General features: G+C 39.9%; 2 protein-coding genes across 7 annotated transcripts in view; one reads left to right on the forward strand and one right to left on the reverse strand.

Moving 5' to 3' along the window:
• CCT6B (chaperonin containing TCP1 subunit 6B) overlaps nucleotides 1–18337 on the forward strand; it is a 54349-nt gene that overhangs the window by 14502 nt on the left and 21510 nt on the right. Inside the window, exons 1-6 of one of the 6 annotated variants that reach the window (XM_017890912.1) lie at nucleotides 5219–5424; nucleotides 6844–6879; nucleotides 7029–7092; nucleotides 7959–8093; nucleotides 12307–12480; nucleotides 15203–15306. In XM_017890912.1, coding sequence (XP_017746401.1) covers nucleotides 5288–5424; nucleotides 6844–6879; nucleotides 7029–7092; nucleotides 7959–8093; nucleotides 12307–12480; nucleotides 15203–15306 — 650 coding nt within the window. In that variant the 5' untranslated portion in view covers nucleotides 5219–5287. Of the gene's footprint in view, nucleotides 1–5171; nucleotides 5425–6843; nucleotides 6897–7028; nucleotides 7093–7958; nucleotides 8094–12306; nucleotides 12481–15202; nucleotides 15307–18337 lie in introns of those variants that run through there. The other 5 variants (XM_017890913.1, XM_017890915.1, XM_017890917.1 and 2 more) reach the window with 5 other exon arrangements.
• Nucleotides 3498–5155, reverse strand: ZNF830 (zinc finger protein 830). Its single transcript, XM_017890919.1, has one exon. The coding sequence runs from the start codon at nucleotides 5112–5114 to the stop codon at nucleotides 3999–4001; it is 1116 nt and encodes a 371-aa protein (XP_017746408.1). The 5' UTR covers nucleotides 5115–5155; the 3' UTR covers nucleotides 3498–3998.

An 18337-nucleotide genomic window follows, 5' to 3' on the forward strand; every position in this document is an offset into this window, starting at 1 on the left:
TTTTTTTTTTTTTTTTTTTTTTTTTTTTTTTTTTTTTTTGAGAGATGGAGTCTTTGTTGCTCAGGCTGGGATGCACTGGTGTGATCTCGGCTCACTGCAACCTCTGCCTCCCGGGTTCAAGTGATTCTCCCACCTTGGCTTCCCAAGTAGCTGGGATTACAGGCATGCACTGCCAGGCCCAGCTAATTTTTGTGTTTATTTTTTTAGTAGAGATGGGGTTTCACTATATGTTGGCCAGGCTGGTCTCAAACTCCTGACCTCAGGTGATCCGCCTGCCTCAGTCTCCCAAAGTGCTGGGATTATAGGTGTGAGCCACACAGCCCGGCCCTTGTTCAAATTTAAATCTTCTATAGTTCTGGTATTATACAGGCTAAGACTGTTAGTTTGAAAAAGCATCTAAGGTTATCTATGTAGTCATCATTCCTATGAATATTTACTCAACCCCCCGGCACAACATCTAGCCAAACAGCTAGTCAATTGGTGCTTGACAGGAAACACACTATTTCCATCAAGATCTTCCATTCTATGTTCATCAGAATGAGTCCATGTCTTGCTGGACTCTCACCATACCCCTGTGAGGAATTACATATCTTCATGTTATAGTGGAGCAAATTAAGGCTCAGAGATGTGACTTGGCCAAGCTCATTAACCATTAAAAAGTAGAGTGGAAACTTGAATGCAGGGCTTCTGTTCCAATTCCATGGTTCTTTCCATTACCACACACTAATCTAGTGATTGTTACTATTAAAGATTTTAGGCCTAAACTACATTTTCTCCTGCAATTTTAATTCCATAGCCTATTTTGTCCCTGGTGTGTAAAAAGCAGTAATTACTTCCATCATTAAATAGCAAATTTTAAGGCACTGGACACATACATTTGAAGGCTAGTTGGATCAGCATTTTTTCCTTCTTCCGAGTTAGGTGTATTGATTTAAATTGGTAAGTGAAGCTGGGTGAGAGGATACCTTTATAGCATTTACACTTCCATATTGTGATGATGGCTCAATTAGGGGCTTTCTAAAAGAGAAGTGACTGGAAGGAGTCCTTGGGAACAATTCTTACAATTTAGGAACAATGATGGTATTCAGTCAAATGCCAAAACCTGTTTGACTTAGCTCAGAGAAGGTATAATAATGGAGCTTTCCAATGTATAAATGGATCAGGAAAGATGCACTAGCTCCTGTAGCTGTTTATACTGACCTCAAATTCAACAAGGACTCATTGAGCACTGATTATGGTCAGGGCCCCATTTCTACTGCTCTGGAATAGAGCTTTGAGAATCAGATTTTGAGGGCTTCCTAAAAGCCCAATGGGCGGGGGGGGTTCACATTAGTAACACACACCTGGCACTTATTAAGCACTGTGTTACAATTAAGGACTCAATCTACAAGGGTAAATTGTTAACTTAGAAAGTTCAAATTCCTTAGAGCTTGGTATTTAAGGTCCTCCACATGTTCCTAATCTACATTTTCAATCATAATTCCCACTGTTGCCAGGAGTGAACCCTCTGCTCTAGTTAAATTGGATGCTGGCTACCTCCTGAGCATGTTTATCTTTTCACCTGGATACCTTACTCTTTAGATCTATGCTGTTTTTTATAGTAGTCACTAGTCACATTTGGCTATTGAGTACTTGAAGTGTGGCCAGTCTAAACTGAGATGTGCTGTTAGATACACCTAGATTTCAAAATGTAGTAAAATAATCAATTTTAAATATTAACTACATATTGGAACATTAATATTCTGGGCATAAAACACATTAAAACTACTTTTACTTCTTTTTACTTTGGCTACTAGAAAATGTAAAATTTATGGCTTGCATTATATTTTATTTTTTGACTTTCTGAGACAGGGTCATACTCTGTTACCCATGCGGGAGTGCAGTGGCACAATCACAGTTCACTGCAGCCTCCACCCGCCCTGGCACAGGTGATCCTCCCACCTCAGCATCCCAAGTAGCTGGGACTACAGGTGCATGCCACCACACCCAGGTAATTTTTTTTTTTTTTGTATTTTTTTGTAGAGATGGGGTTTTGCCATGTTGCCCAGGCTGGTCTTGAACTTCTGAGGTCAAGTGATCCACCCGCCTCAGATTCCCAAAGTGCTAGGATCACAGGCATGAGCCACCACACCCAGCGGCATTATATCTTTAGTGAACAGTACTCCACTAGATTGTTAGCCAAGGCAGTACTGGGCCCACCATTCAAACCTATATTTGTACTTCCTTGCTGGCGTAATAGTGATGAATGAAGGGAAAATTCTGAGTAACAGTGGGTTCACACATTTGAGGCAAGCAAGCCGTGTCTCATCAAATAGAAGCTGCTATCACTGATCAGCTAGCAGCTCAAGGAAGAAGATTGCCAAAGGCAGCGGGACAATTATTAATAATAATTTGTGGTACACAGCAATTGTTCAATAAGTGTTAGATAACTCCTTTTAGGCAGTGACACTAAATACAAACAAAATACTGAATTCTGTACTTATCCCTCCTGTTTTTCTTCTTCCACTTCTAGTCACTAAAATTTAGCTATTCCTATGAAAATCTTTCACTTCTATTCCTTTTCTCCCAATCCACAGCTAATCAGTCTTGTCACCTCGCTTTTGAAAATATAGTTTTCAAATAGCTCCTAGTTTCCTTCTACCCTCCCTGTATTCATTCCATTCTATATACTGTTAATAATGTTCCATGATATTTCTTTGCAGATGTAATTCTTCGCTCATAAACCTCCATTTTCATATGAACTTCATAAAAAGTTTTCACTTAGCATTCAAAGCTTTTCAAACCTTATCTCTTGGTACTCCTCTCCATAAAAAAGGAATTTAGGGAAACTAGATTAATATATGTAAAGCACTTACAACCATGCCTGGCCCATACTAAGAACTATATAGGTCTTAGCTATTATTATTATTGCTCACTTTTATTTGAATATGCTGTATGCATTTCTACTCCAGAACACTGCTAAGTCCCTTTTCCTATTTGAGTACCTCAATCTCTAAAGGAAGGAGTGATTTAAACTATCAATGACCAGCAAGAGCCAATTGTTACTGCTGGAAAGACAACTTAAATATTCTTTCTACAATAGATAGGACCTGCAAACAAGGAACTCTAATTTACCACCAAATAACAAAATTTAAGGCTGGATGAAATAAATAAAAGATAATATTTCCTTCATTCAAGAAACAGCAAATTTATGGAATGTTATTTAAAGAAAAAGAAAAACATAAATGGGTTCTGGATTTAGGGTAGTTACTCTTCAAATCCTGGCATATATTAGAATAACCTGGGAGCTTTAAAAAACAGTTGCCTGGACCTCATCCCAGATTTATTGAAGGGGAACGCCTCAGACACTTGAATTTATTTTAATGCTTCATAGGTGATTCTCACATGCAACCACATCTGAGCAGCATTGGTCTAGTCAAGAGAAACTGGTTGAGGGAGCTGATCGTGTTTGGCATATATTTTTCTGTTTTTAAAATAAAGCATACTAAGAGAACTGATTAACCTACAATGACTTATGTGTTCATGAAGTGTTCTAAAAAACCAAAGAAACAAGAAAACGAACCTTTTCAACTTGATGTAGGGTTCAGAAGATAAATACATTACAAATACCACAGTGAGCATTCATCTAAAAGTTTGCCGGTTGGTCTATTAGTTAAAAAAATTCAAAACAGAATTACTTAATATAGATTTAACTGTGTACAATATTTACAACTTACAGATTTTACAACGAAATTATACAGTTAAGTCTTGTGGAAAAGTTGGCATTTTGGTATATAACACTTCAGAAATTTCAAAACAACTTTACCTCAAAACATTTTACACAAATTTTCCAAAGTGCTGTAGCTCACTGGCTCATTTTATCTTAACAATCCAGTTTAGCAATCCAGGTACCCAAATCTCTAGAAAATCTCTAGGCATGAAGTAACCGATATACTACTGAGAGACAGCACTTTTTATACAATAACAGAGGCTGTTAGAAACCTTGGGTCTTTAAAACCTTATAACAAAGCCCCTTTCACTCTCCAATCCTGAGACAACAAATCCTGTAGTTCCCCCTCATCATCGCTGTCAGCATTCTCTTCTTCCTTTTTCTGCAGTTCTTTTATGGTCAGGATTTCTTTAAGTTTATTTTTTATTTCATCCTGGCGATTCCGTAGTTTTTCCACCCGTCGGTAACACTCTATCTGCTCATCGATCTCCCCAATCTGTCGGTCCAACCGTCCCTCCTCATCCTCTTCAGCAACTATGGCTTCGGAAATAGTGTTGACCTGCCTCATGGCTTTTTGGAATTCGTCCCACTCTTTGTCCATCTGATCTTTTGGGGCATCAACCTTTCGCACCCTTGCATCTACCTCAGGGTCGTCAAAAAAACCTTCCGGTAACGCTTCCGCGGTGTTTTCTCTCCTTTCCACCACTTTTTCATGTATTTCTGCTTTCTCAATTGACCCTGAATGAGGAATTATGGGGGCCTTGGGAGGATTAGTACTAAAGAAATCGTCTGGCAGCACACTACTTGTTACCTCCCGCGAAGAAGAAACTGAGTGCTCCTTGCCCTGTGCGTCGGACAGCGGCTTGCTGGCGTCCCCCCTTTTTCTTTCTCCATCTCCTTCCTCCTCCTCTTCCTCCTCCTCATCTTCATAATCGGGGAGTAAACTGGGTCCTGAAGTCTTACTGGAAGTCGTTCTAATGAACTCCTTTCCTATTTTGTCAAAGTTGGTGGGCAACGCGGATGTGGAGGGCTGCACCTGAGGCACCAAGGTGGCCTTCGCTCTCTTGGCGTCTTGGCCGTCTGCGTCCGGCGCTTTCCTCTTGACGGACTGAGGCGCTGAGCTGGCGGACGAACCCTGGCTGGCTTCCTTCGCGCCTTTCAGCTCGGCCACTTTCTCTCGGTGCTGCTTTCCCAGGACGTGAGTCTGCCACAGGAGCTCGCTCTTAACCGGGGTGTTACACAGGGCACAACTCAGCTGCCCCAAACGGTTGTACTTCGCGAATGGAGATTCTATCCGTTTCCGATTGGTGCTCAGACGCTGCTTCTCCTTCATTAACCGCCGCAATTCTTCCTGATTTACCACTCGCTTCCCGGCCGGAGTCCTAGCGGAGGCGGAGGACGCCATCTTGGCGACCAGACCCAAAGCGATTCTGGTTTCCGTCCGGCGAGGCATGATAACGTCACTTCTTGTAAGGGTGATGATTGGCCGAGGTTCAAGAGAGTGTGACGTCGCGTTGGCGTTTGTGCTCGGAATCGCGACTAAGGCTTTTTTTTTTTTTTCATGTGAACGATTAGGCTATGGCTGCGATAAAGGCCGTAAACTCCAAGGCTGAGGTGGCGCGGGCCCAGGCAGCTTTGTCTGTCAATATATGCGCCGCCCGAGGGCTGCAGGATGTGCTGCGGACCAACTTGGGTCCTAAAGGCACCATAAAAATGTGAGACGGCGGTTGGAGCGGCCGTTAGGCGGCCGGGGGCTTGTTGGGTGTCCTGGCGCCCTCTGAGGCAGGCGTCCGTGGAGCACTGTGGATGTTCTTGCTAGCTTGATTTCCCTCATTCTCATCCCTGTCCTGAGGGTATTTCTCGCCTGGTGCAGGTGGAGGAGAAAAGCCTCCCCTACAAGGCCCTAGGAGTGAAGTTGTGACGCTCCCCCGGCACCCTACTTTTCGTCAAGGTTCATATGCAGTTAGAAAGTCAGTTAATTTAGTGTCTCATTGGAAACCTAAAGCATTTAACTTCTCTGCTCTTTAAGACTGTATACCCTTAGTCCATAAATTCAACAAGTAATTTTGTATTTTGTATGGCAATGTATTGTAGTGCAGAGGGCACAGGCTTTGGAGCCAGAAAGGCATGAGGTCAAATCCAATTTCTACTTGAAAACCCTGTGTCTGTGGTTCTTCATATCTATTCATCTTTTCAGTATATATTAAGCACCATTTTCTCTAGACAAGAGTGAGAAAAAGAGACCAGTGAGGACAAAAGGATATAAGAGGAGAGACACATCCTCATAGTAATGACCAAAATAAATTAATATTAATGGTAAAATAAGTCACTTAGATACTAGTTGCTGGGACACAAATGATCAAGATACAGTTTCTGTTCTTAAGGAGATGTGGTAGAGACGGATGTGGTAGAATAGGATGTGCTAATTATATATAGATGCATATGATTATGCTGAGAAAAGGGAATAATTACTGATGGCAGAAGGACAAGCATCTTAAATGATGTTTGATCAGAGTCTTGGGTTGGAAGAGGGAGTAAAGGCCTTCTGGGCAGAGTAATTTCAGGAATAAGAAAGACCAATGGTGCAAATCCAATAGAAACAAAACAAAACATGGTGTATTAAGGGAACCAGAAGATTTGCTTGTGGGAAAGTAGATGAGTCAGGGAAGAGAGACATCAACCAGATCGAGAAAGGTCAAGTGTCTGCTGTGTTTGGATTTTAACTTGAAAATGATGAAAAACATAAAAATCATTGGAGGACTTTTGATCAGAAAACTGACTGAATCACGTTGCCTTTTAGAAAGAAAAAATGTGTGGAGGGTATATTTTACTTTGGAGACAACTGGATGCTATCCAAGGTAGAGATGGTAACAGTGGAGATGGAGAGAAGGGGGCAGATTCAAGAGATATTTAGGTAGTAGAATTGATAGAACTTGGTGATCTGATAAATGCAGGGATGAGGGAAACTAAGTTGAGTGACTGAATGAATGAAAACGTTCACCAGAATAAAAACCTGCAGGAAATTTGCAAATTTGTGCTTTGTAGACTTCCAAGTATTCTTTGACCAAACCACTTTTCGTAACTCATCAACTGCTTTTATTTTTAAATCTGTAAATGGTCCATTTGGAATGAAGTCGCCGTAAGCTGTCCATCTGGGGAGAAATGATTCTGTGAGCTGCAAATGGTGGTAATTACCATGGCATATTCCCATGGTACAGTAGTTTTCCAAGCCCAGTTCCCTCTGTTGAGGATAATGGGATGGCAAGCACTGGGAGTGTCTTCCTACCACATGAAGTTAATATGGTTGTTCTCTGAACAGGCTTGTTTCTGGTGCAGGTGACATCAAACTCACCAAAGATGGCAATGTGCTGCTCCAAGAGATGGTGAGCTGATGCTGCTGACTTTAATAAACCTTAATAAGCCTTAATTAGGAGCATAGTAGAACTTGTGTATCTGTAAGCCAAGGCTGTCAGGTAAATACTGCAGTCTTGAGATATGCTTGTTGAATTAGACTTCAATAAAAAAATTTTTTTTGGCCGGTTGTGGTAGCTCACTCCTGTAATCCCAACACTTTGGGAGGCTGAGGTGGCCAAATTGCTTGAGCCCAGGAGTTCAAGACCAGGCTTGGTGAAACCCGTCTCTACAAAAAAAAAAAAAAAAAAAAAATGTACTCTGTGTAGTAGCATGTGCCTGTAGTCCCAGCTACTCAGGAGGCTGAGGTAAGAGGATCACTTGAGCCCAGGAGGCCAAGGCTGCAGTGAACTTGAGATCGTGCCACTGCACTCCAGCCTGGGTGACAGAGTGAAACCCTGTCTCAAAAAAAAAGAGGTTTTTTTTTCTGGCTCTTTCCAAGTCTTTGTATACTTATACATACTTTGTATACTTAGGCATACTTATAAATTAATAATATCTTTTAGGGTACTGCCTTATGTTCTTTGTAATTATGGAAAATAAAATATCCTTTGTAAGTTTAATAAATGTATTCATTTTGAGATTGAAGGACTTAATCTTATTTTAGAAATGTCATTGCATTCTGAAGCAAAGACTTATGAAATCTTCAGACCTCATTACCAGTCACTTTTAAAATTTTGGACTTGACATTTAGGTATTGATATTACAAAACTTGTAAACTTGAATGAAGCTTCTTTCATTTTTTAATTTTACTACTGACCCCTAGGTTATCTTGTTTTTGGTGACTTACTTTCTTATCTCATCCTCTCTTTTTAAATCTGTTGCTTGCTTTTTCCAGCAAATTCAACATCCAACAGCTTCCTTGATAGCAAAAGTAGCAACAGCTCAGGATGACGTCACAGGAGATGGTACTACTTCAAATGTTCTAATTATTGGAGAGTTATTAAAACAAGCTGATCTGTACATTTCTGAGGTATTAGAATTTCACAGAGTTTATGTTATTTTGAATGGCAAGTGATTTTTTTAACTAGTAAAATGGTTGCATTTTAGATGTTATTTTTGTTTTATTTAATTAATTATTTATTTTGAGACAGAGTCTCACTATGTCACCCAGGCTAGAGTGCAGTGACAGGATCTCGACTCACTGCAACCTGTGCCTCCCAGATTCAATCGATTCTCGTGCTTCAGCTTCCCGAGTAGCTGGGATTACAAGCCACCATGCCCGGCTAATTTTTGTATTTTTATTAGAGACAGGGTTTCACTATCATGGCCAGCCTGGTGTTGAGCTCCTGACCTCAGGTGATCCACCTGCCTTGGCCTCCCGGAGTGCTGGGATTACAGACATAAGCCATCACGCCTGGCCTAGACAGTTAATTTTAATTAAGATATTCTTGGACAATTATAAATGGAAATGATAATGAACTTTGTTGGCCAAAATACTGCCTTTTATTGGAATTATATACCTCTTTTAAAAATGAAATATTTAAGAGACATTAAAGAAGTAAAAAATTACCCATGTATCCATGGGTAATTAAGAAAGAAAACACCATAGATAAAGTTGACACCAAATTATGCACCCTTGTAAAACAACTGGAGAAAAATTATTGAAGGTTTTCTTTATTGTGAATTTAACTTCCTTTCTAGTTTCATTTTTCTTTATAAATCATCTGCTTCAGCCAGACTCCACCATTCACTGGCCTCTGAAATCATCATGTACATTTCTACCTTTCTCTAATTAAGTATCTCTTTTCTCCGTATCTGAACTTTTTCTGTCTTTCAGGGATCATTTCAGCAAAGCATAACCTGGTCAAAATGATTCTCTGTGTTTCGTTTAGTATTGGGAATTTTCTATTAATTCAGTACTTGCAACTTAGGATGCTTTTGGCTGTAAACAACTTGACTCAAACTCACTTGAACAATAAGGAAATGATTATCTCCCATAATAGAAAATGGAGAGATGAGGCAGACTGTCTGGTTGTGTGATAAAATTCAGTCTTCAAGTACACAGATTCTTTGTCTCTTAGCTCTTCCACTCACAGCGTTGTTTCATCCTAAGAGTATTTCCTTTTTTTTTTTTTTTGAGACGGAGTCTTGCTCTGTCGCCCAGGCTAGAGTGCAGTGGCTGGATCTCAGCTCACTGCAAGCTCCGCCTCCCGGGTTTACGCCATTCTCCTGCCTCAGCCTCCGGAGTAGCTGGGACTACAGGCGCCCGCCACCTCGCCCCGCTAGTTTTTTGTATTTTTAGTAGAGACGGGGTTTCACCATGTTAGCCAGGATGGTCTCGATCTCCTGACCTTGTGATCCGCCCGTCTCGGCCTCCCAAAGTGCTGGGATTACAGGCTTGAGCCACCGCGCCCGGCCCTAAGAGTATTTCCATCTGGAAAGTAAGAGGCCGTGTGCAGTGGCTCAAGCCTGTAATCCCAGCACTTTGGGAGGCTGAGGTGGGTGGATCACCTGAGGTCGGGAGTTTGAGACCAGTTTGACCAACATGGAGAAACCCCATCTCTACTAAAAATACAAAATTAGCCGGGTGTGGTGGCGCATGCCTGTAATCCCAGCTACTCAGGAGGCTGAGGCAGGAAAATCGCTTGAACCTGGGAGGCAGAGGTTGCAGTGAGCCGAGATTGTGCCATTGCACTCTAACCTGGGCAATAAGAGTGAAACTCCATCTCAAAAAAAAAAAAAAGGGTAAGACTGGCTGGGCACAATGGCTCATGCTTGTAATCCCAGCACTTTAGGAGGCTGAGGCAGGAGGATCACTTGAGCCCAGGAATTTGAGACCAGTCTGGGCAACATAGTGAGACCCCGTCTTTAGAAATAATAAAAAAATTAGGCTTGATGGCATTCTGCATGTGGTCCTAGCTACTTGGGGAGCTGAGGCAAGAGGACTGCCTGAACCCAGGAGGTGCAGGCCGCAGTAAGCCATGATCGTACCAGTGTACTCCAGCCTGGGTGACAGAGTGAGACCCAGTCTCTAAAAGAGAGAGAGAAGAGAGAGGACAGGACAGAGGAGAGAGAAGAAAGACTGTCAGAGGAAATTAGGCAGAGGGCAAGATAAAGCCATTCAGGAGGCTTTTCTTTGGTATGATTGGGCCAACTTTAGTATTATGTCCATCCCAAGCCAGTAACAGTTTTTATGGGAATTGACTTAGACTAATCAGGATCTACTCCTTGAGCTGGGGATAAGATCAGCTTTCTCCAAAGCACAAATGGGAGAGGGAAACTCAAACCAAATTAGGGTTGGGTTAGGAAGAAAGGAATTTGGCAAGGGTGAGATGCTAACAGACATTATGAAACTCTGTGGCTGTACAGTGATAGAGCTGGGCACAGTATATGATAGAATCACTGAGGCTGGAGGGACATCCTAAACTAGCCTGAAGTAGTCAGGAAGAACTCTCTGGAGGAAGTAAGACCTGGCCTAAATCTTCAGGATGAGGAGAAGTGAACCAGACAAAAAAGTGAGGGTTGAGGAGAATGGCTTTGCAGGCAGAAGGAACAACATAAGCAAAGTCACAGAGAAGACAAACAACATGGTGTTGTATGAAGCTACAGGCATTTTGGTGTTGCTGGAATTTCAAGTGATGTGAACAGTAGTGGAGAAGAAGCTGGAGAGGGAAGTGGGAGCCAGATCACAGAGGGCATATAATATGCTAACCAAGAAGCTTAGACTTCATCCAGTGGTATTACATACCAAACATAGAAACATACTAATGACTGATACGGTCAGATTGGCATTTTAAATATTTGGGGGATGGTTTTAAGGGAGTCTAGACCAGAGGTTTTCATAGTAATCTGGATGAAAGATTGTGGGGTCCTAGCTTGAAGACATTTATGAAAATGGTTAATAACATAGCCTCTAGAGTCATGTCTCATGGGTTTAAACAACCTGGTTTCACTTCTTATTATCTTGGTCATCTAAGGCAAATTACATTATCCCTTTAAGCCTTGGTCTTCTCATCTATGAAACAGGAAAAATAATAATACCCACTTCATAGTGTGGCTAGAGAATTAAATAACTCGTGTAAAAGTCTTAGTCATGTCCAGCACAAACACTCAATGTCAACTTTTAAAGATTATTATAGGATCAATGTAAAGAAAAGAAATAAGGGAATGAATTAGACCAAGTGCTAGCTTTCACAAGTTTGTGTATTGTTTTATGGAACAAAAAATACTATTAAAAATATTTTGTCATAATTTTAGACCTATAGAAAAGTTGCAAGCACACTACAGAGAATTCCTGTATACTTTTTACACAGATTCTTAAAGTATTTTCTCTCATTCTCTGCCTGCCCTGTTCTCTTCCTTAGTATCAGTGTACATATTCTTTTTAAACTCTGTGTTGCAGACGTGATCTAAATATTTTAGTATATGTTTCTTAAAAGCAGGGAATTACATAATTGCAGTATAGTTATAAAAACCAGGAAATTAATAACAGTAACACATTGATACATTACTATTATCTAATCTGCATTCTATTCAAATTTTACCACTTGTATTAATAGTGTTCTTTATAGAAAAAAAAAGATCTAAGTTCATGCATTGCATTCAGTTGTCATGTTCCTTTAGTATCCTTTAAGCTAGACTAGTTCCTGAGGTGCCTTTTATGCTTCATGATATTGCTACTTTTAAGGAGTACCAGCCAGTTATTTTGTAGAAAGTCCCTCAATGTGGATTTGCCTATTTCCTCAATTAAACTTAGGTTATAGATTGTTGGCAGGAATACCACAGAAGTGTTGTGTTCTACTGAATGCATCATATCAGCAGGCATGTAATGCCTGTCTCTCTCATTACTGTGATGTTAACTTTGATCACTTGGTGAAGTGGTAGACACCACAGTGTTCTGTGTGCCACTTTTCCCAAATTCAGTGGTGGTTCTTTTCCTCTGCATTGAAAAGAATATTTTTATGTGTGCCCATTCAGAAGGGCACCACATGCCAACAATGTAGTCATAATTTTTGGAAATAAAAAGGACTTTTGTAATTTTTTGTACTAGCCTTGAAGCTTTACTGTAAGTTTGAGATTATTTCAAGTATGAAGCACTAAAATGACTTATAGATTATGTACACATATATCATGGCATTAATGTGAGTAACTTTTTTTGGGCATAATATATTAATCAGACAGGTTGGTTACTTTTACATTGGATGACTTATTTTATAATTTATAATTTTATGTTGATGTAACAGGGCCTGCACCCTAGAATAATAGCTGAAGGATTTGAAGCTGCAAAGATAAAAGCACTTGAAGTTTTGGAGGAAGTTAAAGTGACAAAGGAGATGAAAAGAAAAATCCTCTTAGATGTAGCTAGAACATCATTACGAACTAAAGTTCATGCTGAACTGGCTGATGTGTTAACAGAGGTATGTTATTAAACTTTTACGTTCAGAATAAATATAGCCTAGCGCATGGTGATGTTTCTATTTTTTCTGTAAGATAATCAAAGATTGCGTGTGGTTTTTTGGACATAAAATATGGAAGACAGACAGTTATTGTATAGGCCTAACTGTAGATTAGATTTGACTGGTGAGAACAGTATTCGTAATTTTCAGAAGTATCATACTAGGCCTTTTTTTTTTTTTGTGACAGAGTCTCACTCTGTTGCCTAGGCTGGAGTGCAGTGGCATGATCTTGGCTTACTGCAGTCTCCACCTTCCAGGTTCTGGCGGTTCTCCTGCCTCAGCCTCCCAGCTAATGCCTGTAGCTGGGATTACAGGCATGTGCCACCATGCCCAACTAATGTTTGTATTTTTAGTAGAGAGCGGGTTTCACCATGTTGATCAGGCTGGTCTCCAACTCCTGACCTCTAGTGATCAGCCCATCTCGGCCTCCCAAAGTGCTGGGATTACAGGCGTGAGCCACCGTGCCCAGCCTCATACTAGGTCTTTTTTTTTTTATTTTTAATTTTAATGTGACTTGATAGTTGGGAGAGGTTTCGCTGCCTGCAGATCATCTCCTATGGAAGCTCTTGAATAGTATACTGGTCTTTTTAAACCTAGAGGTCCATATTTTATTATGTGAGGTGACACATGAGATAGTATTTTTAGCAGTGTACCTTGTAGATAAGGTTACCAATATAATGAAATGTGAGTGATGTGATATATTAATATATTAATATTCACATCTTGGAAATGTATATTTGTATAGTTTATTTCTTTTACTTATTAATTTTTTTGAGACAGAGTCTTACTCTGTCACCCAGGCTGGAGTGTGGTGGCATGATCTCGGCTCGTTGCCACCCCCGTCTCCCAGGTTCAAGTGATTGTCCTACCTCAGGCTCCCAAGTAGCTGGGATTACAGGCACGTACCACCATGCCCAGCTAATTTCTGTATTTTTAGGAGAGATGGGGGTCTCACTATGTTACCAAAGCTTGTCTTGAACTCCTGACCTCAAATGATCCACCTGCCTGGGGCTTCCAAAGTGCTGGGATTACAGGCATGGGCCACCACATCTGGCCAGTGTTTTATTTCTAAAGATAGAATATATATTATATAGGCCGGGCATGGTGGCTCACGCTTGTAATCCCAGCAATTTAGGAGGCCGAGGTGGGGAGACCACCTGAGGTCAGGAGTTTGAGACCAGCCTGGCCAACATGGTAAAATCCTGTCTCTACTCAAAATACATAAATTAGCTGGGCATGGTAGCAGGCATCTGTAATCCCAGCTACTTGGGAGGCTGAGGCAGGAGAATCACTCCGGGAGGGAGGGGGAGTTTGCAGTGAGCTGAGATTATGCCACTGCACTCTAGCCTGGGTGACAGAGTGAAACTTTGTCTCAAAAAAAAAAAAACCAAAAGAAAAAAAATGTATTTTATATAAAGACAAGATTGGCTGTATATTTTGGGAAGGCTTTTGTCAGGTGACAATGATTTGATATCATTATTGTTTCTCAGCTTTGTAGTTTCTGAAACTTGAATATATTTGTTTACCAGGAACGATAAATTCTTAGGAAACAAATTCACAAGACATTGACATACAAAGCAGAATATTATCTTAATAATTTACTTTGAGAACTACAAATGCCAAATGTACTGGAATACCTGAGTTGTTTCTGGTCGATTCTCCTTACTATTAAAAAAACCAACTTGGGAAATCAGATTAAGATCAGACAGTTTCTTGATGAGCAGAGTCAGAAGAAAGGCTCTGCTGTGTTTTTTGCTGTTAGAGTACTTAAATGGTCCAAAATCTTCATGCTGCTAGGGCACCCATTCTGTTTTAGAGTTACGGAAACACTGATATACCCACTATCCAATGGCCTTTGTCTTATTTGTTATTTGCCTCTGAAATAAAATATTATGTTACCTAAAATTTGCCTAAAATATTAGGCAAAGTGTTCTAATATACCATTTTTTTCTGCTTTATGTATATTTTAGGGTAGTTATAACTTAGCTCTTAATTTCTGCAGTTATTTATTATTTTTATATCATTTTCTGAGCTAAGCAATAAGGTGTGTTCTGCTATGCTTCTTAAATTGTATATCCCTGGTCATATGTGTCAGAATAAATGAGATATATCTTTTGGAGTGCCAATTTTACTTTACAATTTTGGGGAAAACATAATTTTACATTGAGATAAACATATTATGGGATGACATGGAAACTTTTCATGATCAAACATGATACTTTTACATTTCCTGTTATTATAGCCAGCAAATTAGAACTATTACCTTAGATTATATTTCCTTCTTTTCCATTAAGGTGCCCTTTGGTGGAAAAGTTTGGATAGTCTTGGTATGATAGAAAGAGTAGTCACTTGGCAGTTAAGGAGCCCTGAATTCTAGTCCTGGCCCTGTTACTAGCTGTTAGATCTTATTTAAAAACTGTAACTTGTCAAGGTCTTATCTCAGTTGCCTTGTCTGTAAAATAAAAGCTTTGGACCTAATGATCTCTGAAGTTTCTTTAGACTCTAAAGTGTCTGTTGGCATTGATTATTATTAGTGTCCATAATAAAGTGGCACATATTGGTCTTGCCCTATGTTTTGAATCCTGAAGGCTTTTATCTCCTTAGTCTGGTGATAGATTGTTTGGGCCGTTGGTTTATTTTAGTAGTCCAAATAACTTACTGTTCTCATTCACTTCTCTTTCAGGCTGTGGTGGATTCTGTTTTGGCTGTTAGAAGACCAGGTTACCCTATTGATCTCTTCATGGTAGAAATCATGGAGATGAAGCATAAATTAGGAACAGATACAAAGTAAATTACATAAGCTTTGACAACATATGGGTTCTAGAATTTTTTAAAGATATTCTTTTATTAAATTTATTACTTTTATTCAATATAAATATATTCATTCAACATATATTAAGTCACTGCTCTAGGTGATGGGAATGAATAGTAAACAGAACAGAATTTCTTTCCCCAAGAAGCTTATGTTTCTAATTTAAATAGAAAAAAAAATCATGTGTGTTATTTTATAGTGGACAGGGAAGGCCACTCTGATAAGAACCTAAAGAGCCAAGAGGTCTCTGAAGAAACAAGGGAGCTAGCCATGTGCACATCTGGAGCAGGAGGGTTCTAAGCAGAAGGAATGACCTCTGAAGAGGTCCTGAGGCAGAAGTGTGACTGGGTTGTTACAGTGTGCCTGGAGCACAGGGAGAGGAGGTGAGGCAAAGGGGCCAGATTATGGAGTACCTTGTTGATTTTGGATTTACTCTTTTAAAACTTTGTATTATAGAAAATTGTGAACATATGTAGAGAGAACAGAATAGGGAACTTCCACATACCTGTTAGCTATCTTTATCAATTTCCAATATATGAAGCAAGCTTATTTCAACTATACCCCTCCCTCTTTCCCCCTGCCACCCTGGATTATTTTGAAGCAAGTCCAGACATCATATACCACCTCTAAATATCATATAATCCATAAAACATAAACCCCCTGCTTTTACCTAATACATCCACAAAACATTATAACACGTTAAAAATTTATGACTCATTAATGCCATCACATTTCCAGTTTATAGTCTAATTTGTCTAACAGTTGTCTCAGATTTTTTTCAGTTTTGTTGGATTAAGATCTACACACAGTCTGTATACTGCACTTAGGTGATATCTCTTTTTAAGTCTCTGTTAATTTGTAGGTTCTTTCTTCCTTTCATTGTTTTTCACCTTGATAATTATTTTGGAAAAGTCTGATTATTTGTCTTGAAGAGCTTTTGTGGGAAGATTTTTGATTACTCATGCGATTTTCTTTTTTTCTTTTCTTATTTTTTTTGAGATGGAGTCTCACTCTGTCCCCCAGGCTGGAGTGCAGTGGCATGATCTCAGCTCACTGCAGCCTCTGCCTACTGGGTTCAAGTGATTTCCCTGCCTCAGCCTCCTGAGTAGCTGGGACTACAGTTGCGTGGCACCATGCCCGGCTATTTTTTTGTATTTTAGTAGAGACGGGTTTCACAATGTTGGTCAGGCTGGTCTCGAGCTCCTGACCTCGTGATCCACCTGCCTCAGACGTCCAAAGTGCTAGGATTACAGGTGTGAGCCACCGCGCATGGCCCCACTCATGCAATTTTCTTAATGGCTATAGGACTAGTTAGGTGTTCTACTTACTTTTTGAATCATTTTGGTAAGTAACGTTTTCTAAGAAATTTGTCCATTTTGTTTAACTCTGAAATTTTTGGTATAAAATGTTCATAAATATCCTTATAGGCATACAATTTTTATAAGGATCCTGTTTGCAGGATCTATAATGGTATCACCATTTATTTCTGGTGTTATTTATGCCTTCCTTTCCTTTTTTGATAATTTTCTCCCAGAGGTTTGTTTTTGTTTCATGGTGTCTTTCTCTTTATTATTAATTTGCTTTTTTGGAATTTTGTGGGGACTTTTTTGCTGCTTCTGTTTTATTGTGATGGCTACTTAGGTTATTAATTTTCAGTCTCCTGCTTTTGAATACAGTACTTAAAACCTTACATTTTTCTCAAAGTACTATTCAGCTGCATCCTTCAAGTTTTGGTATGTAATCTTATAATTTTTATTCAGTTTAAAATATTTTCTAATTTCAACTAGAAGTGTGCTTCTTAACATGGGGAAGTTTTAGTTATTACGGATACCTAGCTTAATTACGTTATGGTCAGAGAATATGCTCTATGAGATTTTTGCTCCTTTGAAATTTGTTAGGCCGGGCGCGGTGGCTCAAGCCTGTAATCCCAGCACTTTGGGAGGCCGAGACGGGCGGATCACGAGGTCAGGAGATCAAGACCATCCTGGCTAACATGGTGAAACCCCGTCTCTACTAAAAAATACAAAAAACTAGCCGGGCGAGGTGGCGGGCGCCTGTAGTCCCAGCTACTCGGGAGGCTGAGGCAGGAGAATGGCGTAAAACCCGGGAGGCGGAGCTTGCAGTGAGCTGAGATCTGGCCACTGCACTCCAGCCCGGGTGACAGAGCGAGACTCTGTCTCAAAAAAAAAAAAAAAAAAGAAATTTGTTGACACTTGCTTTATGGCTCAGTGTGTAGTTAGCTTTTGTTATGTTAATGTTTCGTGTACTTGGAAAGAATGTATGCTGCCGTTGGTAGGTACAATTTTATATACATGTCCATTAAGATCAAGGTATCCTGTTAATCCTGTTGTTCAGAACTTCTATATCCTTATTGATGTTTTGACTGCTTATTCTGTCAATTACCGAGTGAAATGTATTAATATCTTTCAATATTATTGTGCACCTGTTTATATTTTACTTCAGTTTTGAGTAAACTGAATAAAACTGAATAAAAATTAGTTTTGAGAGTTTTGCTTTATATGTCTTGAGACCATCTTTTTAGATGCATAGTTTTTAAACTATTACATATTTCCTGGGGCATTGAACTTTTGTACTGATATGAAGCGACTTTTTTCTAGTAATATCTTTAAAAGTATAATGTATCTGATTATGTAAAAAATCTTTACATGTTAAAAGCTGTTGTACCAGCTTGCCTGCCTGCCTGCCTGCCTGCCTTCCTTCCTTCCTTCCTTCCTTCCTTCCTTCCCTCCCTCCTTCCTTCCTTCCTTTATCTCTCTCTTTCCTTCCTCCCTCCCTCCCTTTCCTTCCTTTCCTTTCTTTTTTTTGAGATGGTGTTTCGCTCTTGTTGCCTAGACTGGAGTGCAATGGTGTGATCTTGGCTCACTGCAACCTCTGCTTCCTGGGTTCAAGCAATTCTTCTGCCTCAGCCTCCCAAGTAGCTGGGATTATAGGCATGCGCCACCATGCCCAGCTAATTTTGTATTTTTTTTTTTTTTTTTAGTGGAG

The sequence above is a fragment of the Rhinopithecus bieti genome, unplaced genomic scaffold (assembly GCF_001698545.2).
Source record: "Rhinopithecus bieti isolate Rb0 unplaced genomic scaffold, ASM169854v2 scaffold_19652, whole genome shotgun sequence".
In the NCBI taxonomy this organism is placed as follows: Eukaryota; Metazoa; Chordata; class Mammalia; order Primates; family Cercopithecidae; genus Rhinopithecus; species Rhinopithecus bieti.